This window comes from Scleropages formosus, chromosome 24 (genome assembly GCF_900964775.1).
Source record: "Scleropages formosus chromosome 24, fSclFor1.1, whole genome shotgun sequence".
Taxonomy (NCBI): Eukaryota; Metazoa; Chordata; class Actinopteri; order Osteoglossiformes; family Osteoglossidae; genus Scleropages; species Scleropages formosus.
This window is the reverse complement of record NC_041829.1, coordinates 10,596,710-10,619,899: the sequence shown is the minus strand read 5'-3', so window position 1 is coordinate 10,619,899 and position 23,190 is coordinate 10,596,710. Positions and strand designations below refer to the sequence as shown.

The 23,190-nt window shown below is 39.6% G+C and overlaps 2 protein-coding genes across 2 annotated transcripts in view; one reads left to right on the top strand and one right to left on the bottom strand.

Moving 5' to 3' along the window:
• Positions 1–6,790: 6,790 nt before the first annotated feature.
• LOC108936407 (tumor necrosis factor-inducible gene 6 protein-like) lies at positions 6,791–12,506 on the top strand. The gene is made up of 6 exons (XM_018755748.2): positions 6,791–6,954; positions 8,418–8,555; positions 9,181–9,342; positions 10,239–10,467; positions 10,752–10,792; positions 12,385–12,506. The coding sequence occupies exons 1-6, from the start codon at positions 6,855–6,857 to the stop codon at positions 12,504–12,506; spliced, it is 792 nt and encodes a 263-aa protein (XP_018611264.1). The 5' UTR covers positions 6,791–6,854.
• A 5,431-nt stretch (positions 12,507–17,937) lies between these two features.
• LOC108936406 (nebulin-like) overlaps positions 17,938–23,190 on the bottom strand; it is a 77,522-nt gene continuing 72,269 nt past the window's right edge. The window contains 10 exon segments of the mRNA XM_029248570.1: positions 17,938–18,111; positions 18,313–18,416; positions 18,554–18,691; positions 18,790–18,882; positions 19,104–19,290; positions 19,551–19,658; positions 20,174–20,338; positions 20,700–20,792; positions 21,291–21,383; positions 22,152–22,244. Of these exon segments, the coding sequence (XP_029104403.1) occupies positions 17,938–18,111; positions 18,313–18,416; positions 18,554–18,691; positions 18,790–18,882; positions 19,104–19,290; positions 19,551–19,658; positions 20,174–20,338; positions 20,700–20,792; positions 21,291–21,383; positions 22,152–22,244 (1,248 nt within the window).

The following is a 23,190-nucleotide window of genomic DNA, read 5'->3' as shown; positions in this document are numbered from 1 at the left end:
TCTGTGTGGAGTTTGCATTTTCTCCCCGTGTCTGTGTGGGTTTCCTTTGGGTGCTCTGGTTTCCTCCCACAGCCCAAAGACATGCTGTTCAGGTTCCCCCATAGCGTGTGAGTGACAGAGAGAGAGAGTGTGTTCCACTGATGTATGGATGAGTGACCCAGTGTCAGTAGTGTATCTAGCAGTGTAAGTCACTGCAGTGAATAAGGTGTGTGGGCTCATAACACTACATAGAGTTCACTGGAAGCTGCTTTGGAGAAAAGCATCTGCTAAATAAATAAATGTAAGATTGATGCAGAGTGCACACTCTAGGCCTTTACAGATGGACAGGTACTTTTGGTTATGTGCAACTGCTGCAAAGAATGGCACAGAGGAAGTGCAGGTACTGGAACTCCAACCCCAGACTTGGGGTACCATGGACAAGTTAACTATCCTCCTCCAGCCACCATTGCAGAAAGGCAGCTCATTGGAGCTGACTCACGGGACCCTCGTTATCAACCGCTCAGAAAGCACTGGTTTAGGCAGGACTGCCTCAGATTTTGGGGTGGGCGTGGACAACTGAAACCATAGGTGATGGCAGTGTAGCAGCTGGGTGATGAAACCCTTCACCATCATCCCTTTCCATGCAATATATATGTGTTGTTTTTATAGTAAGCAATTCGGCTTAATGTGTGCATTATCTTATGTTAATTATAATGTACTAGGGTTGGCTGTTTTGCTTGGGTTTTGTTAATATTGAGTTGCTTACCGCCAATACGTCTTATGTTGCATTTCATGTCCTCATAGGGTTTGTGTTAATATTATGGGGAGCGCCAAGGTTGGGCCTATACAGCACTTAGTGCATGAATAAAGAGAGCAAAATGCACACAATATGTCAATTGTATTGCTGGGAATAATGTCATGAGCTAGGACTGCTGTTCATAAAATCAATTGAAAAATGATAGGTTTAGCAGCATACCGAGTCTCTAAGCAAAGATTTAAAGATTGCAGCCTGCTTTACATTACATCTCGGCTGTGTCGGTATCAGAGGAAGCCCAGAGACCATTAGCTTCTCCAATCTAGTTTTGACTTTCTTACACAACATCATGGCCGCTGTCTTTAGCGCCTCTGACCGTTGGTATTTAATATCACTGGTGCCAGTGCGAACAATTAGATTTGACAAATCGTTTTTAGGTATCAAATTTAACCGAACCTCGAGGTCACATGGCCTGAAAGAAAGATGGTGATTTAACTTCTGGCTCCATCCCTGAATGCCACAATTTCCCCCCCCCATACTGACATTATTAGACAGTTTTTGAAACACTAGAGCTATGTCCCACCCCAAGGGCATTAAAAAAAAAGTGTAAAATGCACTCAATGAAATGCAACAGTATAGAATTTAGTAGGGACAGCTGGTAGCGTAGCGGTTCGAGCTACTGCCTTTTGACCCAAAGGTTGTAGGTTTGACTCTCACCACTGGCTGTAGTACCCGTGAGAAAAGTACTTCCCCTAAAATTGCTCTAGAAGAATTACCCATCTGTATACATGGGTAAATAATTAGAAGTTGCTTTGGAGAAGTGTCAGATAAATGTGAAATGTTGCCTTTATGCCATCTGGTGGTCATTTCAGGGAATTACACTATGAGTGTTGGATTTCACTTAATTCTTAGATTTGAAATACAGTTGGAGTTGGACCTGGAAGTCTGTTCATAAAAACTGTGTTTTTCTGTCACCCAACGGCAACATATGAGATGGAATTACTTCGTAAACAAATTTTAGAAAAGAATGCAAGAATGTTTACTCCATATTGCAGCATGGTACAGCCATTAGTACAACTGAACTGGTACGTCACAGGTCCAGAACTGATGGTTCAGCATGCAAATATGGGTCTTTTCTGGGTTTTTCTGTTCTTCCTGTGCTTGTGTGGATTTACTTTGAGAGATGCAATCCCCCCCAACCAATGCAAAGACATCTTGTTAACATGAAACTGGAATCATAAACCGTTCCATATGTATGGAAGTGTGAGTTCTGTAAGGTGAATTTGAGCCTTGTGCTTGGCTCCCAATTACTCAGACAAGCATTTTTCTAAATAACTGGATGGCAGTCCATCACGTGCCACTTGCACAGCAATACACCAAGGAATTTAGATGCGTCAGTTTGTGACATGTATATCTTCCTACAGGAAGAATCCAAAAGTCAATTAATCCTTTTAGCAGCTACTCCTGTAACGTAAATGTTCATATGCATCTCAAAATAAAATAAAAAATTACTAGAAGGCGATCAGGAATCGTCAATATTCCAACAGTTTTACGGAGCTGCTCATGCGATGAACATTGGTGCATATGGTTAAACTAATCGTACTTAAGAATCACATCTGCAACTATGTCTTTCTTTCTCCTAATGTAATGCACACATTGTATTTTCTCAGAGATGTACATCACTTTGGTCAAAAGTTTCTGCTAAATGAATAAATGTAAATGTGACACAAGAGACTGATCTGAACCTAGATTCAATCCCACAATGCTAGAGCTACTCAGCAAAATACTGGAAATGAGCCTGAATTGATCTATTAAAATTTTTCACTGTCTAGAATTAATATTTGTCTCATACAATATGCACCTGCCACTACTATCACATACCACGCACTGAGTCCCTTCTCCCTATCACTTACACCCAGCTTTTCAATTCATGTTCTGGGCCTCGGCATCACTGCTGAACACTACAGTAGAAAACTGTTCATTATACAGTGACCCTGAAGAGAGGTTAAGAGTGCTTTCTCAAGCAGCAAACCAACACATGGAACACATGGTGCCATGGCAGGGTACACCAGGTCCAAGGAGTGACCAGGCAGGGATTAAGTGTGGGAGGATTTACAGCATTTCTGGTTTTGTGAGTTCTACAACACAGACCAATCAGACCACCAACAAACTAAAGCCACTCAGCCATTTCAGCAACTCACTTCTTCTCTTCTCCCTTCCTGAGTCTGGCCTTTAATGGAGTCCTTTATTGACTCTTTGGCTGCACCTGGAGCCCATTATTCCATTAGCTAGCTGCTTCCAGATGCAGCTGTCGGTGTTGCGGATCAGGCATGGCAAGGCTTTAGTCTGCCAGACTTATACTTGTAAGCGATGTTATCAAGTTAACGCGGGGCCACGATGAATTGATACATAAATCCGATTAGCTTAAGGTGGATGGCAACACACCCTCTAAGCAACAGTCTACTTAAAATCACTTAAATTTAAGTAACTGACCAGTGTAAGTCCCAGTATCGACAAAGATCTTGCAAGTTGTGTGTGGAGGTTCCAAAAATCGTCCACATTGCAAACTGAGATATGACATTTTTTGGCATTCTACATTATTCAATCTTATTTTTATAGAGCACTCTTCTCACACAGCGACAAAGAGTGATGAACAAAGGATCAGTGACATAAATAAAAGGTTGACTGTACATTAAATTACTGCAATAACTATTTTAATTATTAATGCTATAAGTAAGGCAACTACCCACAGTGGAAAGGCACAAAAAGACTCCTAACCAAAAGGAAGGGAGAGGGGAAAAAAAAAAAAAAAAAAAAAAAAAAACCTCTGTGCTAGTGGCTGCCCACCTCCTGAGCACTGTGAAAAATACTTTTAAGTCAACTTAACTATTTATAACATCATCTGTAGATGCTAATAAGTTGGTGTCCCAGCTCACATAGGCAGATCTCGCCCACCATGGCATACAGTCATCAGCTTCCATCAACGTGGAGTGCTGGTATCATGGTCAGCCATTAGTCACCATTCTAGTAGTACCACCAGGGTACCGAGAAAAGAAAGTAAAAGCTGGCAGAGGCACTCGACGTGAAAGTTAATGCACCGCTTCACTCTATAGCCTGCAATGGCTCCCCAACTTGACAAATTCAAGACTCTGGTCCTCACTTCCCTGAATTTTTTTTTATATCTCTTACATTAGCAGCCAGAAAGACACAAGAACTTAGCTCATTACTGGATTATAAGAGTTTTTCCATTACTAAGGACTGTGAAAGTTCTATTTATTGACATGAACTACATGGTACGTTCAGTAAGGGGTCTCAGTTTGAATGCAGAGAGGAAAGATGAAAACTAACTTTAGGCCTAGTCTGACTCAAAGTTTGCAGTATATGCCAGTGAAGACCACCTTCAGCTTGGCACCCGCCCATCACAGGATGTTAAGTCATACAGTAACTTTGTGTGTGCAATGCAATGGAAACAGCTGTGAACAATAAACCCATTCATTTTCCGCAAATTGTGTGTCATGGTAAGTGGGTTAATTACACACAGCTAACCCCTTCCTACAATGATCAGATACTGTCGCTACAAAACCCCAGTTTTACCATCTTAAATGGGAACACAGACACAGAGTTTAATGATACCAAAAGCACTGGATAGTGATAAAGTAAAACATTGTCTCATGTAAATCTCCTAACAAACCAAAGTCTATGTTTCAAGAGAGAATAAAAGGCTCTATCCAAAATGGGTATCGTAGCATTTCATTCCATCTAAATGTCAGCTGTTGGTATATGTCAGCATATCGTATAGGAATGGAAGTGACAGCGTTTAATAACCTTATAAATTAGGAACACGAAAGCTATACACTAAAATTCCACCAAACATCAGCATGGACAGCAGGTAGCACAGTGGTAGGGCTGTTCCTTTGCAATATTTACATGTATTCATTTGGCTGATGCTTTTCTCCAAAGCATCTTAAAATTTTGAACAACTTACAATTGTTTAAGCTTTTACAGCTGGCATACTGGAGCAATTTAGGGCAAGTACCTTTCTTAAAGGTATTAGAACTGAGAGTGAAATCCTCAACCTGCAGGTCCAAAGGAAGGAGCTCTAACCACTATACTACCAACTCTTTACATACTATAATAATATCTGATTAACCAATTGTCCAAGTCTGACAATACATCCAACTATAATCCAAATACATCCAAAAAAAGACTGCTGGTGCAATCAAAACAACCTGGAGCTGAACAGGCTCAAAACAGTGGAGATAACTGGAGTTCAGGAGGAACCCCCCTGCACTTCCCCCCCTACCATTCTCAACAGCATTTTGTCAGCCATGGAGTCCTTCAGATTCCTGGGTCCCACAATCTCCTGGAAGCTGAAGTGAGACATCTATATTGACTCCATCGTGAAAAGGGCCCAACAGTGGATGTACTTCCTTCGCCAACTGAAGAAGCTCAACCTGCCACAGGAACTGCTGATCTGGTTCTACTCAGCAGTCATTGAGACAGTTATTGCGGTGCAAAAGACAGTCTGCTTTGGCTCGGCTACCGGATCGGACAGAAATAGGCTACGAAGGACGATCGAGACGACCGAGGGGATCATTGGCGCACCCCTGCCTACCCTTTAGGTCTTGTACAAGTCCAGAATGAGGAAGTGGGTGAGCAAAATGGTCACTGATCCCACACACCCCAGGCACAAACTCTTCACACTCCTCCTCTCTGGCAGGTGTTACAGAGCTCTGTCCACCAGAACGACCAGGTACAAGAAGAGTTTCCTCCCCAGGTCATCGCTCTCACGAACAGTTAACACTCCCCTGTAGGTCTCCTGTCAGTACAACAACATCCAACCACTTTTTCTAATTTAATTCTTATTTACTTTTCTATACTACTATTTATACTGTGTTTGTATGCTCTGTAAATATGTTATTTATCTATTTAATCTGTAATTCTGTGTCAGCTGTGTTTGTCTGTAAATACTGGAGGCACCTAGAGAACCACAGTAAATTCCTTGTGTGCATCAACATGGCCAATCAAACTCAATCTGATTCTGAACAAACCATCACTATATAGTATATAACCATTTCAACAACATAAAATACCCAAAAGAGAGCAACAGAAAATTAAGGCCATATAGCAAAGACACAAAAACACATGCTCAAGGTGGAAACAGTATACTATCCATACACTTTTATGTCACAGGGCAATAATAATGTCCCTTTCACACTTATCATTAAGGTCCGCTAGGTTACATTCATTCATTTAGCAGACACTTTTCTCCAAAGCCACATACAGCTCAGAAAATAGGAGTTTGTGCATTATATTAGAGACATAGTTGCAGATGTGTGGCTCTTCAGTACAGTTATGAATGTTCATCACACAGTAGCTGCATAAAACTTTCAAAATCGCCTTTCTTTTCTTGAGATACATAAAAATTTACATTGCAGGAGTGGCTCTGTAAAGGACTGATCCGAGCATTATCATGAAAATGTATGCCTGAACTTAAGAGAGAGATCATTGGGTGAAGTGAGTCCCGAAGAGGTGAGTTTTAACTTTAAGACCCTTTTTAAATGTGGACAGAGATTCAGCAGTTCTGAGTGAGAGGAGGAGGAGGTCATTCCACCACCATAACGGAGCCAGAACAGAGAACCTCCCTGTTTTACCTTTTGTGCGTGGGACCACCAAGTCGTATAACATGTGGAGGAGTATAGCAGTCTGGCTGGGGTGTAGGGAATGATCAAGCCCTGTACATCTGGGAGCAGTTCCACGCATTTGTAGGCAATAACCAGTCTTAAATTACCTGTTTAATTACTTGGTTTCTTATTTACAACCAGAATAAACACGCGCACCATGCTTAGCTACATTATGGTTAAATATCAAGATCATAGAGAGAGAAAAAAAAATCATTCATTAAAATAATCGCATTAAAACACCAGCAGTGGAGTGGGAAGTGTCCTGCATTGTGTTTGTTCCCGGTGGAGGAGGAGGAGGAGGAGGAGGAGGAGGAGAAGAAGAAGCTTTCCCACCGCCCCCACGAACTCAGACAGACCGCGAGCCACTGGACTCGGCACAAAACTCGCGGCCACGAAAGAGCTCCGTCTGTGGATCGGCGTCCTGCTTCGTAACAGGAATGAGACTGTTAAGCTTCATCTGCGCCGCGTGCTTCATTGTGGAAGAAGTCCACGCGTGGGGCTTCAAGAACGGCGTCCTTCACAACTCTATTTGGCTTGGTAAGTCACGCGCCCTGCCTGTAGCCCCTTAGAAGAGTCTCGTGTCCATGATTAAGACTTTTAAGTCCAGCGGAATCAAAGCCAAAGGTGGTGACCCTTTGTGGGGGGCGCATCTGGGGGCTTTGAACTCAACCGTTCGAATTCCTCAAGGTACCAGAGTGTCCATCATCATGTGCTCTAATATTTAATTATAACAATTCGAAGAACGTGCGTGGAAATACACGATTAAAAAAAACTCCTGTGTACTCAGATCAAAAAGATGTCTCGAAACCTTTATCTCTATTAATAACCAATACCGTGAAACTTACAGCCGCCACTGTCGTGTTAATTTTGAGAAATTATCCAAACTCTTACGGGGAAGAGAAATTAATTATATTGTACTTAGTAGTCACGAAGTCGACAGTAGCGCTGCATGATTACACAATTAGTTTTGCTATGTAAAAAAAAAAAAAAAAAAAAAATCAGTTTTCTGCTTTTTGTTTTACATAAACTGCGATTGGAAAGGTCCTGTGGCTGTGACGTGATTTTCTCAGAAAATTTTTTTTATTTTTTATTTTTTTTTTTTTTTCTGTTTCACAAAAAAAATCAAAATATCTGAAATAAAACAGAATTTATTCTAAAGCTGTCACCAAATGCCTGTGTGTGTTGTGTACACTAGTAGCTTGCATTGCCCAGACAAGAGTAAACCACATTTTAATTCCCAGATTGTTTGTTTAGCAGATGCTTTTTCTCCGCAGCAATGTACATTTCAGAGAAAAATGGAAAGAGTCCATTGCATCAGCAGAGGGAGAGCTTTTGATTGGAGACATTTGTCTAAAGTGTAGTAAAAGGTATAAATTTCAGCAGAGCCACAAACTTGTTTTTTATGCGTTAACATGCTTGTCTGATGTAATTAATAGGTGAAGCAATACTGCAGTGCACATGTGGAGCTCATTACCCAGGAGTTGTTTACTGTTAGATGGTATGTGACCTCTCTGTGCAGTTTGTTGAACTGTGTGTGATGGAGTGTGTTGCAGGATATGGAAGTGTGGACAGGTGGAGGGTTGACCGAGTGTAAAGGCCAGCGATTCAGCTAGACTGAAGAGAGCACCAGGTTCTGTAACATCTCTGCATGCTGAATGCGGCTCTGCAGACCATAATGCGAATATTAAATAATCCGTGTTCATCCACTTGTTGCTGAAGTTACTTTGTCCGAATGCAACACCTTACAGGTCGTTAATATTCCACATTGCGCTTGCTTTTGAATGTACACTCACAGATTCTGGGTTTTAGATTAGCATCACTGTCATCTTGGATAGTTTGTAGTATTTGGTCTCACGTTGACCTGTTTCCTGTAGAAAGAAACTCGGTCTTTCATGTAGTTTTCTACCACATTGGAATATTATAGGAATGCAGGAAAAAAATAAACCTGAGCTGGGTGCTATTATGCTACAGTGCTGATTGAGATTATGTCCTCTCAACAGAGCAAGCAGCTGGAGTGTACCACCGGGAATCACGTAAAGGGAGGTACCAGCTTACCTACAAAGAGGCAAAGGCTGTCTGTAAATATGAAGGTGGAAGACTGGCAACATATAAAGAGCTGGAGGCCGCCCGTCAAATAGGTCAGAGAACCCAACATTTCATAGAAAAGCTAGAGCCTTACTAGTGATCTTCAAGAATTATGTGATGAAATGAGCTCAGCCAAATATTGATGTGGTGAAATGTTGCCCTGAATTAGATACTTCTCATTTTATTTTAAAGTGTATAAAAAAAGTTAATATGACTGGTTTGTAAAAATGAATTCAGGGCATACGTGTTCCATAAAACACCATATGTGCTTTGGGTCTTTTTAATAGACAGTCGGTTTTGTGGAACAGTGTAACGAATGCTGGTATTCTTCAATAAGGTCCTTTGAGCTGATCCTCTGTCATGAAGAACAGCATTGTCTGTCCTTTACCGCCCTATGGCAATTTTCCTGGGTCTCTGTTCTCTTTCTTTTTAAAGTTTACGAAGCAAAAAGAGACAGAAATTGAAGGTCTTTGTTTTTATCCCTTTCTGAAGGCCTTTGTTTGTTGCCTTTAGTAAAAATGCTCATCTTGCAGAGGAAGACTCGCATAATTATGAGTTTAACAGACAACATGTAAATGTCAGTGTCACAATTTCCTGTGTTTTGGCTGGAGAAAATGACTGTAGGTCCCGAAAACTTTGCTTCTGAAATCACCCGAGTCACATTCTCTGTTCTGTCAGGTTTCCATGTGTGTTCAGCTGGTTGGTTTGACAAAGGACGAGTGGGTTACCCCATCGTTAAAGCCGGCCCCAACTGCGGCTTCGGAAAGGTTGGCGTCATTGACTACGGGTATAGGCTGAACAAGAGCGAGAGGTGGGATGTCTACTGTTACAATCCCACTGGTGAGTAACACATGACAAATGTACCACTGCCTTTTTGGGGGTTGAAGTCAGACAGCCCAGAGCCCGTGAAGACAAAGAATGTTGCCATAGCAGCATCCTCATGGTTTGGTGATCATACATGAGTAATGAGTAATGGTAATTCTTCAGGACTCATACAGCTCACTGAGAGACTTTAAAAACCAGTAACTTAGGCACATGGGATTGTCTTTGAGTGCTGGTTTTTCTTGTGCTGTTTTGTATGTAACTTCCCAAAAAAAAGTTTTAAGTTTCCAAGTTAGTATGATTTTTATAAAGCAATGTTCTGCCAAGGTTCATAGCCTACATACATACATGTAAAAAGGCAATGGTGACCCATTTGGTTGCCTCAGAAACCATGTTTGGTTTGATTTGGATTTTACTCTCTGCCATATGCATCCAGGTTTCACTAAGCATGCAGTCTGTCGACTTTTAAAAATAACAGTCCGTATGCGATTTCAAGAGGTAAATTGGGGTTTGTGAACTCTGTAGGTACCATAGTGGTCAGTTACTCTACGTTACTTTTCATAAAGACTTCAGAGAAGTAAGACATAATCAGTATAATCATTTTTGTATTTACTTGTATTTTTATTTTGTTATTACGTTGCTTGGACATTTTAACTTGTAATGTAGGGAATTGCTAATAATGGTCCAAGTTTTGTTTTCCATTGATTTTCTTCTTTTTTTTTTTCCTCAAAGATTTACATTTTTCTTGGCTTGACACAGGCCCAGTTACTATTTTATTTACAGGTCCAATTATACAGGATGATTAAAGGCACTGAAATCACTTTAGTTAATGAATAGTGTTTGTACAGATCATTCTGGACGTTTTAACATACTTGCTTTATGAGAGCCCAATGCCCTTGATTTATCCCTCAAAGTGAAGGAGTGCGGCGGGGTGTTGACAGACCAGCAGAAGATTATTAGTTCCCCAGGATACCCCGACGAGTACGAGGATGAACAGATCTGCTACTGGCACATCCGGGTGCGCTATGGTCAGAAGGTTCGAGTGCACTTCTTGGATTTTGATGTGGAGGATGACACAGACTGTCTTGCTGATTATCTGGAGATTTATGATAGCTATGATGACCTCTTCGGCCTTGCTGGCAGGTGAGCACACATACGGTTTCTTTTTCTTAAGTTGGTTAAAGATTAATTTCTAAAAGCATTTAAAGGGTAGTGATTTATTCAGTGAATGTGTTACATACATATTGCAACGAAGATCTATAGACTGCGTAAGTATAATTTACATATTTTTACATGGAGCATCCACTAAGTCATTTCAGTCTGGCGGATCAGTATTTAAAACAAAAATCTAACTTTAAAAATAGAAAAACATTTAATAAAAATCTTTCATTAGAAGTACAGTCTGTTTTTTCTCTTTTGTTTTATAGGTTTTGCGGTGACAATTTACCGGAGGATTTCATTAGTACAGGTAAGGCCAGAGTTGAGTAGAGTAGCAAAACCTGTGTTGTTGTTTTGTAAAGTAGCATGCTGTAAGAAAGGTCACAGACTTACTTGAGTGAAATTAAAAATGTGTCGGGTCAAAAAACTACTCAGGTATTGGAATTTTTTTATTCAAATGAAGCTTTGTAATATTTTAATGAACAGCAATGTAAACATGTATAATATGCAGAGTGAACGCATTAATAAATTAAACCTGCTGTGCAAATGAAATTGCACCAATCAAATACAAAACAAGATGAGATTCTGCTGGGTATTATTACCCACAATGTACCTCCCACCTACTGTAGCATTTCAGGGTATGTACCTTAATCAAGGGTATTACAGCAGGAGGAAGGACTCAAACTCGTGTCCTTTTCACTCCAAGGAGACAACTCTAACCAGATCTGTAACTGCCACGCACACGCACATGCACACGCACACGCACACAGAATAACAATGACCAGATAACTAGCAAGTGAAAAAAGGCAGGTCAGTTGACATGCTCCAAATCCAAGGACAAGTAGAACCCTTTACAGTTTGTCCAATTCTTTAACTGTGATTTACTCAGTCCGGCAATATGTTGCAGCTGGGCAATGATTCACTGTGCACATCAAAATTAGACAACGGCGCACTGTGTTGAATACCTGGTATGTGTTGTAGCTAGTTAACTGCAGCTTCTTAAATTTTGTCCATAAATACTACTAAATGGAATATCACTAAATATTTCAGTGATATTCCACTGCTGATGTTGACAGTCAGTAAATGGTTAGATAGGTACACAACAGAAGAGCAACTACTTACTGTAAGTTTTCTTTGGCATCTGTGTGGGCGAAGACAGTTGGTAGACAAAGATAACAGCACATATGTGAACATGTAGTGTGATATAGTACCGGCTTTAAAACTAAGGAAATGTGTTCACACGATTCAAATTTTTTACTACTACTTTTTTTCTTGTAATTAATTATCTGTAAAAATATTTTTGGTTATACAAATCAGTACCTCATCTTTTCAGCTTTTTAGTCTCTGAAGAACAAAGTAAAGTGACTTTTGCACTGTTTTTTAAGCATTTTCATATTCCCAGAATTTTACTTTTGTAGATTTTTGTAATTTTGAAATTTGTACAGATTTAATGTACAAACAGCTAGATTATACAATGAGTATGGAGTTGGGAGATGTATTGACTTTATTCTTCTGCATTTAACATCATTTGGCGGTTCGAAACTAATTTTTAACCTGCTTTTTTAAAACTTTCTGTGTTGTGGAATTGGGGAAGATGCCTTGAGATTTTGTGTCACAGCAAAGTGATTCATCACTTAAAAATATCTGACAACCACTGGCTTTGGAGATGACTGTGTGAGTGAGTGTGTGATTGCCCTGTGATGGACTAGTATACCATCCAGGGGTACCCAATTTTACTTTCTATGGTTCCTGGGACAAGCTCTGGTCCACCAAGATGCTGAATTGGACAAATGGTTACTGAGGATGGATGGATGATTAATCCTTGATTGTGGCTTTCATAGGGCATTTCTGCCAAGCATCATGTAATTTATTCTTTCATGTAATTTATTCTTTCTCACCCAGGTAATGTGATCACCCTGAAGTTTCTGTCAGATTCTTCGGTGACTGCTCCTGGCTTTCAGTTGGAATATACTGCACTCAACTCAACTCTCCTTTCCCAAGATACCAAGATACTGCTACCATGAGTACATCAGAACTGACTAACAAATCACATTACCATTTCAGATTCATTTTCTGCAACTTTGAGAATTATGTAATAATTCAAATTTTTCTATTAATACTTACTATCCACTTATTTGTGATAATTCATAAAAAAGTTCACTTCTTGAAAATTCTAATTAAACCTGTTTTTTTTTTTTTTTTTTTAAATATGAGTTTTAAAATCCATAAGACAAATTACATCAGTTAATTGTGAAATGAGTTAATGAAAGATGCATGGAGATATGCATCGACAAAGGTTTGTCAATGCCTTTCAGTTTTTCTAAGATTTTTTTAATTTAATTCTTTTTTAAAAATTTCAAATGGTTCATAGAATATTCAGTGCTAAGGGTGATTGGTAAGGGAATACAGCGTGAAAATCATTAATGTAAATCATTAGGAAAATCCTATAGGATTTGTGCATTTGTTAAGCAACCAAGGTGTTTAATTTATTTTTTAAAATTTTAATTATTTTAAGTAAAAACATTTTGTTTTTTGCTTTGGTTACAAGATCTTATTAATTGTATTAAATAAAATTATTCATCTTGAGTTTTGTTTTTACATCTTAAGTTTAAATTTCAGTCAGGTTGTGTAAACTTTTGATATTGTATAGACATTTGTATTCTTAATTTTAATTGCCTTTTTCACATTAAGTAAAAATAATGGTGAGAGAAATGTCTTGGAAGCCATGAAAAGATATTTTAAATAAAGTAAAAGCAAAACTTTTCAGTATTTATACAGCATGTTAAAGTACAGGAATGGCATTTGACCTTTGAATTCTTCTTGCTTATGCTGCAAGTGCATGCAAAAAAGGAAACAGGGTGTTGAAATGGCTCTTTTGTTAGACAGTTTGAGTCTCAGTGATGAGGCACAATAAAGTTTTATTACTGTCTCCCTTTTGGTCCAACTAATATTTTGAGTACAACATCATGAGGAAAACCCTAGTAGTTCCTGAAGAAAACCAGCATTAACAACAAATTGGAGCCAAACTCCTATTCAGAAGGAGCCAAGAGAAGATTTTTTACAACTTCTCTGAATTCAATAGTTCTCTTGCTGTGGTCTTAATGTTCAATTTCCAAAGGTAAACTCAGTTTTTTTTGTGCACAAATCTTATTCACTTATTCACTCACCTTATTTTTTTTTAAATACAAATAAGTTTTTAATCATTAGAAGCAAGTTTTCAATCATGGTGTAAAAGCAGGATACCCCCCTGTTTTTAACATTAGTTTAAATGTAGAAAGCTGAAATATCCTATTTCAGGTTAATAGTGTCAAGAAAGCCCTTCTTCTCTGCAGCCTAAGCCTCCCCTAGTAGCCACAGTCAGTGGGGGTTCATGATAGAGGAGAATAAATTGCTGGGGTCAAATCCCTGAACCACAGCAGTGCAGGTTGTATTCATGTATCACATCTGGTGTTAGATCTTTCAGTGGAAAACACTTTTTGGATAGCTTGACTTCTATAGAAGGATTTTTAGTCTTCATTTTCACACCTTTTCTTTAGACTCCCAATACTTATCCTTTAACAGTGAAGTTTTTGTCTAGAAAGTGAGACAATTACTGTAATATTTCAGATATGGAGGACAATTGTAACTATATGTTCATTAGGGCAGTTTTTTCCATCTGTGTAAACTTGGAGTTTCCTCCTCATAGTCTTGTGCTCTGTTGCCGGACTAGGCTCTGGTTTGCCACGACCCCACTCAGGACGAGTGGTTGGAGACATTTTGTGTGTGTGTGTACTTTGTGTGAAACATAAACCATGATTTTACTTATTTTGTACAAGATGTATGGAATGTCAGAGGGGGGTGCGGTGGTGCAGTGGGTTGGACCACAGTCCTGCTCTCCGGTGGGTCTGGGGTTCGAGTCCCGCTTGGGGTGCCTTGCGACGGACTGGCGTCCCATCCTGGGTGTGTCCCCTCCCCCTCCGGCCTTACGCCCTGTGTTGCCGGGTTGTCTCCGGTTCCCCGTATGGGACAAGCGGTTCTGAAAGTGTGTGTGTGTGTGTGTGTGTGTGTGTGTGTGTGTGTGTGTGTATGGAATGCACAAGTTGTATTCATTTTTAAAAAGAATTTTAAATAAAACTTACTTTTTAATTTAATTTTTGTTTTACAGTGGTCCATGTTACTAACTCAGTCAACACTTAAGATACTATAAAATCAATTAGTTTCTTGTCATTACCAACAAACTAAAAATGAAATAGCTGTCAATGCCAAGGTCACTAAGTCCAGCCTAAGAAATTTTCTTTGTAATTCAAGTGCTGTCTGCTGAGTAGAATTCCAGACATCTGAAAGTCATTTGTAGCTATTTAGCAATTTTCCAAATTTCCTCAATTTTCTCTTTACATATCAAAGGGAGTTTAACTATTTCCCATACATCAGTTAAGTGCCATAGCACATGGTACATGCCATGTGGCTCTGCTTTTATAGTTGAGAAAACTTGTCAACGTATTACTACTCAGTTTAAAGTTTACTATTTACTATGTTGCATTACTTTTTTATTCATAAAAGTCATAGAACGCTAATATTATTTTGCAGTATTTTGCATCTGACACTGTAATAATAAATGACAGAATGTCTACTTAATCTGAGTTCTTCAGTCCACTGGTGTTCTGAAGACTTGCCGTAAGTTCTTTACGTATCTTCTTGTAATACTCATGCTACAGACACATCAGACACGCTTTACTATAGGAAACAGCACAATTTAAACTCAAAGAATAAAGTTGGTGAACCTAGCACATCCTCTGAAGTACCCAGGATTTGTGGTCTGGAACCTCCTCCTTTTTTAGTGTTAGAGGGGGTTAGGAATTCTGAACAAACATCTCCCATAAGGTTTTGGTTCTGCTCCTGGTCACATGGTTGAGGCAAACACACTGCTCCTGATGTTGGCCTTGCCTGGGGTACAGCAGGACAACATGGACTGGATCAGATGACAGCAACACAAAGTTAGACAGCTAGATTAACGAGGATCATGACTGAAAAAAATCTATGATGATTCCATGAAGGTATTGCTATTTTCTACCTTCAACAGAGAAATGATATTACACTATGCTAAGGAACACATATGCCCTGCCTTCACCCCAAGTTTCCTGCACTCACCTGAGAGTAGGAAAGAAGTGAAGGGAAGCCTTGCCTATCTGTTCAAAAAAAAAAAACTCGGAAATGATAAAATGTATATAATTCTCTTAAAAAGCAATATCTGTCATGCTCACGAGAAACACCACAAGGAGGTAAGTCCAGCACACCTGAACGCAATTAGATGAGTATTAAAAAGGAATGGGCCACCTCTGGGAAGCTGTGTAATTGCACAAGAGTATGTATGCCTTTCCAAATGCTTCTTAGCTCACAAATATCCCAAGAGTTAGATTCCAACCCAGTTTTGTTCCTGATCATGAGTTTTACCGATTCAGTTTCGCCAACAACTATGCCACTTACTTCCAACGAAATGACTTGTGAAGTTTCAGACAGCAAGGCAAGGTCTGGTCTTTGAGACATCTCTGTGGCCATGACTGAGAAATCTCTGTGATGATAACTGGAAATCTAAATTATCTAAGTCAACTATCAACTACCACACTCATCACTAGAAGGCCTGAATCGGTGTCGGGGGATGATTCAACTCTTTCCCTTCCCTAACAAGTGCTATGGCCTACCTTATTCCTACGTTGTGCTGTCTTGATACTGATACCCTCTGCCACAGCCTTGAGTACCTGGTTGTGGCACCAGTGAATGGAGACTTCTTTTGAAGAAACTGAGATTTCAAGAGTTTTTGAAGGACATTTGGTTGATTTTCTTTAAAGCACTATTTTTTCATGTTTAATGCTTGGTTCACCCAGTATAGTTTGTCCTTTTTTTAGTAATTTAACTGATTTCTAGTTTTTAGATAGGGTTGATTTCTGCTGGGGGGGTGCGGTGGCACAGCGGGCTTAGCCGGGTCCTGCTTTCTGGCGGGCCTGGGGCTCGAGTCCTGCTTGGGGTGCCTTGCAACGGACTGGTGTCCTGCCCTGGGTGTGTCCCCTATGCCCTGCATTGTCGGGCTAGGCCCTGGTTTGCCGCGACCCCACTCAGGAGAAGCGGCTTCAAACAATGTGTGTGTAATTTCTGTTGATTTTGGTAATTATGGCTGGCAAAAACAATTAACTCTTAATGTCCACCCATCACTCCTGCCTGTTCACTTCCTATAACAGACAGGGTCTACTTATCACAGTACCCATAGAAATACCTAGAGATATTCACACCATGCATGTTGCACTGAATAATGAGGAAAGAAAACAGATTTTGTTTTTCATTGCTATCCAAAACTTTCAAATTTTGGTGACAGTTATCAGAAACTATGAATTCTATGCATAACAGCCCTATTTGCAAATAGTAACACCCATTACCTTGGATTTTACTACACCACAGTATTGTTAAATTTGTTTTCTCACACATCACCAGTCGCAAGAGATAAAGAGAGTAGAAGACAGGACACAACTATTTTACATTCCAGTTAATCTCATGGTCCTGTTTTCATAAATTGCATACATTTTTTAAAATAATAAGGCATAAATGAAATTGGGTGAGGAAGCAGGAGTATTTATTTAAGAATTACACATGTTGTTGCTTACTCATTTTGAGACAGTAGGAGAAGAGGCATCAAACCATGACACAAGACTACTCTCCTGCAGAAATTAAATGTACTTTATTGACTACTGTTACAAGGTATAATTCATTTCTACCCAGAATCAGAAGAAACACCAAACATGCAGTAGTGGCCTTTTGCAGAGAAGGGAAATAATTTAAAATCGCCCACATTGTGTTATCTTGAGTATCACTTTTGTTTTGGAACTTGTTTTTTCTTGGTTTGGCACAAAAGCCATAGAGGGGGCATGATGGCACGCCAGGTTCAGCTGGTGCCTCCCCGTGGCAGGCCTGGGGTTCGAGCCCTGCTTGGGGTGCCTTGTGCTGGACTGGCGTCCTGTCCTCGGGATGCCCCTCCCCCTTTGGCCTTGCACCCTGTGTTGCCAGGTAAGGCTGTAACCCTGCTCAGGACAAGCAGTTGTTGACAATAGATGGATGGAAAAGGCAGGTCCTCCTTTTTTTTTTTTTTTTCAAGTATCTAAATTTATCTTTCAGTTAGTTTACCTTACACTTATTCTTTCATGAAGAAAATAAATTATTTTTTATTGGTTTCCTTGATTCTAAATTATGAAGCAATTATGCTAAAAGACATAAAAAGGCAATGTCTTTTATCATTTGTCTGACATTCTCTAACATGAAAAGAGGTAAAGCATAGCAGTTAAAATAACTAATTATAGTGCATTGCAGTGTGCTAAAAATAGTCTAAGTGTCCTGGCCTTGCTTGAGTTCTACAGTATAAAATGCTTCCTATATCCAGTATGTGTCATGGCTCTAACCCTGTTGGTCTGATATAAGAGTGACAGCCTATATTTAGATGGCTTCGACATAATTGGCTGGCAGCATGCCAGTCTTGCCAGTGCGTTGTACTGTTCCGTACATCCAACCTTCGTCAATGGACTGCACGTTTATGATGACGTCGCCATCCTTGAAGGACACCTCATCTGTGTCTGTAGCTGTGTAGTCATACATGGCACGTACAGTTTTCTGCAACAACAAAAACTGACAGTTAAAATGTCTATAATAATTTATGGAGAGCAGTGAACACTGTTATAAAAATGTGGACAGCTTTGAAAAACTTGGACACTTGGACAAAAAGTGTGTAGAGTTTTGAAAACCAAATTCAAAAGACATGATTCAGATTTAACAATGGTTCTTACTGACCAGTAAAAGGTGTGCTATATTTACCCCAGTAGTTGAGGGATGCGAAGGAACTGATGACACAGTGGTTAGCTGAGTAGCTACAGATGATGATCTCTGCTGGAGCTCTACTGTTTTGGCTTGCTGGTAGCCTGGTGAACACAAGGAACCTTTATAATTGGAGCCACTTCAATGCTATATGTTTGATTCATCAACCAAATGGTCAAAACATTTAATTATCTCTGAAGAATGGTTAATTGCTCTGTGGAGCTAAATTGAAATAGCTCACCTATGGATGGAGCTCCAAAGCTATTACTATATTGGGACAGCTGGTGGTCCACATTCTCTGAGACTTCAGACTTCTCATCCCCAGGGCTCACGGCGCTGATAGAGCGGTGGAGGTCCTTGTTACGACGATGAGCTTGGACTATGGGAAAGAAGTGTATAGGAAATAACTGTGGACCACACACAGCGGTTTCCATTTCAAGAACAACATTAAATGTGTTCTTTGTCCACATGTTGTACCTGACATCATGTGTAAACTTCTGGACTGGATATTGTCCTCTGCAGGGTCATAGTCAAAGACTGAGCCAGGGTTTGTGCGCCACACACGAAGGTCTGTAAAAATGAGAAGTAAATATGGCCATCTCTGCTATAGATAGTAGAAGATGAAACAGGATTAAAAGTTTAAATTTCATTGCTCTGGTGCACTTCAGATCCAGGTATGGAGCAGGTATGGCGCAAATTCAGGAGGAACCCTGCTGTTGATGAAGGTAACTGTTTTATCAAGGTGTTATATGGAAATATATAGAATAATGACAGTATATAGGTGAACTGACCAGCAATGGTCTCCTGGTCATGGTCCATATCCCTTTTCTTTTCCATCTCCACCACACGCCTCTGGATGCCTCGGTAGTTGATGTCACTGAAGTCCTGTGTGTTCTTCTTTACACGCTCTGTGATGGGATCAGTTACCACAGGGGTGAAACTGCCCTTATTCTTCTCAAATTCCTGATGGTACAGCACCTGATCAACAAAACAGGAAGTTTACAAGTGGGAGTTCAAAGCCTACAACAACTGAACAAAATCTTTTGCATTAGATTCAGGTAAGATACACTCCAGTCTTCTTTGGTGTTGTAATAGGACCTAATAGAAATACACAAATGTAAATTTTTGTTTAAACTATAAGATAAAATATTTTATTTTTATGTTATTAATATAAAGGACTTCATTGCAGCCTCTACACACATCTTCACCAAATAATGATTAAAAAAATAGACACTCACTCCAGAAATATTGCGCTGAGTCTCCTTAACACGTCTCATCTCAGGGGTGTCCAAGACAAAGGCAGCCTTGCCCTGAACCTGTTTGCGGAAACTATCCGAATATAGCACCTGATGGTCAAGCCAAGAGTGAGAGACAAAAGTTTCACAATGGTTTCTTTCTCCATGTAATAATCATTTGTATTCAGGGAATAAGACTGATTTATTTTAGACAAACATAATAGTGACATAACAAGAGTCTATCTTTACACAAGAAACTAAAAGCTTTAAATGATTTTATAGAGTTAATTTAGCATGTTCCAATCAATTTGGTAGACAAGAGAAAAGCCATCAGCATGTATCAAAGACAAGTGATAGGAAACTTGAATCTTTAGAGGTTGAATTAGTCTACTTTTGAATTATTATAGCAATTATAATTGTGAAACAGAAGACAACTGATATGACATGAATTAAGCAAGGGATGCCGCAGAATAATACATTGGAGTTTCATAGGATTCTTTATATTGACGTTCCTCACCCTTTCCCTACACACCATTGCCAGCTATACCAAACACAAGAGAAAAGATTAATCATATTTACAGAGTGGCACAAGAGGGGAATTAGGGAACACTTGTGGATTTTCATACCGAGCTAAGGTGTTCTTGGTTTCGCTTCACCCGCTCCATCTCTGGAGTGAATATGACGGGTGTTCCCTTCTGCATTTGATCCTTATACTGCACCTATAGAACAGAATCATAGTTACCCTGGGGAAATTGAATAACCCAGACATGCTCACATACCCTGAAGATCACCTTGCATTGCTCAACATGCACACTGGAGTTCTGGTTCCAGCTAGTTACTACTTTACATGAGGAAAATAATTTCACAGTACTAAACCTATGAAATAAAAAAAATTACTATGGTGGTGGCAGGGAGAAAAAGTAAAATGCTTAAGGGTGTAGGGATTCGTTATAGCTGAATGGAAAGCATTGCGCAAAGATCACTCCAGTGAAGACTAGATGCCGCTGAATCTCAAATTAATCGACAGAAAATTGCAGAAATTGCTCTAAGAAATGTACTGATGGCAGAAATCAGGTGTAACTAATGCAGATGGTTTTGGTGGAGTGCTGTAAGTGAGTTCACATTCAACACCAGTAAAACATGAGGTGTTACCGAGCTGATGTTTTTCTGAGTCTCGCGGACCCGTCTCACTTCAGGGAGGTCCGGGATGGCTGTGCCTTGGCCCACCAACTCCTTATACTTTATCTACCAGTGTTTTTGTTCCATGAGAAAAAAAATGACAGAAACAGCAAGTAAAACACATCATAAGTGATGGCATCACATGTGAGCACAATACACACCCACGGTAATATGTAACTTTTAGAAGCTTACATTCGGTCACCACAGACAGCACATACAGCTATGGCGGTCTCTTATACCCCACTCACAGTAAATACAGTACCTTCCAAACCAAGCATACAGCTGAAATCAAATAATGTATAAAATATTAGTACAAAGCATACAACTTTATATTATTAATGAAAAAAATCACAAAGACGACATTGTTAACACTGTACGATAAGTTTGATGTACTGTGTAGTTTCGATTAAGGGGCTGTTTAAGAGAGTGTTTGAATTGCAAGTTAAGAGAGTAAAGGGTTGCTTTTGCTCATTTATATATAAAGGGATTCATAAGGGAGGTGTTTGGTGACAATGTTGAACACAAGTTAATTAATTAGAAGCGGAAAAGCAATGCTCTTTGTACCGTGCTAACTGCTTCCTGATTCCGTTTAACTCTCTCCATCTCTGGTGTCTCTGCTATTGCCGTTCCTCCACAAAGATTGTCTTTGTACAGAATCTTTAAAAGTGCAGAATGAAAATATTTTATTAGCTGCAATGAATATTAATGTCTTTTCTGATTTCACATGATAGAGCAGTAAATAAGTATAACGTTTTTGTGCTCTTTTTGGTGATACTCCTTTGAATGTAAAAATAGATTGTACTATCATTCCTATAAAAACTGCAATACTTCACATAAGCAACCATAAAGAAAAAATGAAAATACATAAGACATAATATGCTTCAAAGCAGATGGCATAAATTGTGATGACACTGTATTTAAGAGGAGCAAAAGGCATCTGTGGTCAGCCTACACAAGGACCATCCAGACCCTAGCAAGCCTAGTTAGTGTTGCGCTCCTCTGCCCTCGGTTTTTCAGTACACTGCTCCATATCTGCACATTTCAGTCTTTAAGACCTACAAGGAAAACACGCATTGACATATAGTACACGTGGAATAAAAGGGATATTAGTCAGGAGGAATCTCAAAGGTTTTCATTTGTTTGTTTGGACCTTTGCAAACAAATGGTGTAACAAGTTAATAAGCAATGGAATTCCAAAACATTTCAGACAAATTTTTTGGGAGGATAGACATGATGATTTAAAGTTCAAGAAAGGTCAAAGAAGTTATGATGATAGGAGGTAGGGGAATTTTGTGTTTCCTAATGCACTTTGGGAGAGTTGTCAATCTTGGTGTCTACTACTGAAAAAGTTAATTGGGACAAAGAAGAGGAGAGGGAGCAAAGGGAGTCTCAGAAGGATCAGGTCAAGTCAGGGGAGGATGCTACCGAGCTGATGTTCTTCTGGGTCTCCCGGACCCTTTTCACTTCTGGGAGGTCCGGGATGGCCGTGCCTTGGCCCACTGATTCTTTGTACTTTATCTACCCGGTGTCAGTTCCACAATGAAGTAAGGCCAGACAAGGAGCACACAGAGCAGTAGGAACCAAAACATAAGAGGAAACAGAACATGTACCATAGTAATATAAAACAGTGATTGAAAAACTAAAACTGTCACATCTACATCCAATATGCAAGCAAAGCCAATGGAAAAAGGTGCCTAAACTGTAACTGCATGAAACACCCTCATGTTAAGGCATACATCTGATTAGCACTACACATATTTAAATTGGATTGTGAAAGTGTTACAGAGGATTGGGGTTGTAAACAATTTCACCATCATATTTTACATAGAAACATTTAACATTTAGGTTAATTAAAACAGCAAATTTAATTCCATGGTATGATTAAAGTTGTTTAAATAGTAACCTAAAGGACTGTTATGCACATGTTTATTATATACACTATAAGGCCAGAAGTATGTGGACACCTGACCATCATACCCACATGAGCTTGTTGGACAGCTGTTTCCAAAACCATAGGCATTAATATGGAGTTGCCCCTCCTTTGTGGCTATGAGAGCCTCCACTCTTCTGGGAAGGCTTTCCACGAGATTTTGAAGTGTGTCTGTGAAAATTTGTGCCCATTCAGCCAAAAGAGCATTTGTGAGGTCAGGTACTGAAGTTGGACGAGAAGACCTAGCTTGCAATCAGCATTCAAATTCATCCCAGAAGTGTTCAATAGAGTTGAGGTCAGGGTTCTCGACAAGCCACTCGAATTCCTCCACCCAAAACTTGTTAAACCACATCTTTATGGACCTGGCTTTTTGCACAGAGGCAGAATCATGCTGGAACAGAAAAGGGTCTTCCATAAACTGTTGCCACAAAGTTAGAAGTGCAAAATTCTCTAGAATGTCTTCATGTGCTGTAGCATTAACAGTACCCTTCACTGGATCTAAAGGGTCTAGCCCAAACCCTCAAAAACAGCCCC

Bases quoted from the DNA above. Each gene is read 5' to 3' on its own strand.
- LOC108936407 (XM_018755748.2), top strand. From the start codon at position 6,855: ATGAGACTGTTAAGCTTCATCTGCGCCGCGTGCTTCATTGTGGAAGAA. The intron at 6,955-8,417 runs GTAAGTCACGCG...TCCTCTCAACAG, and splicing joins TCACAACTCTATTTGGCTTG to AGCAAGCAGCTGGAGTGTAC. The intron at 8,556-9,180 runs GTCAGAGAACCC...CTGTTCTGTCAG, and splicing joins GGAGGCCGCCCGTCAAATAG to GTTTCCATGTGTGTTCAGCT.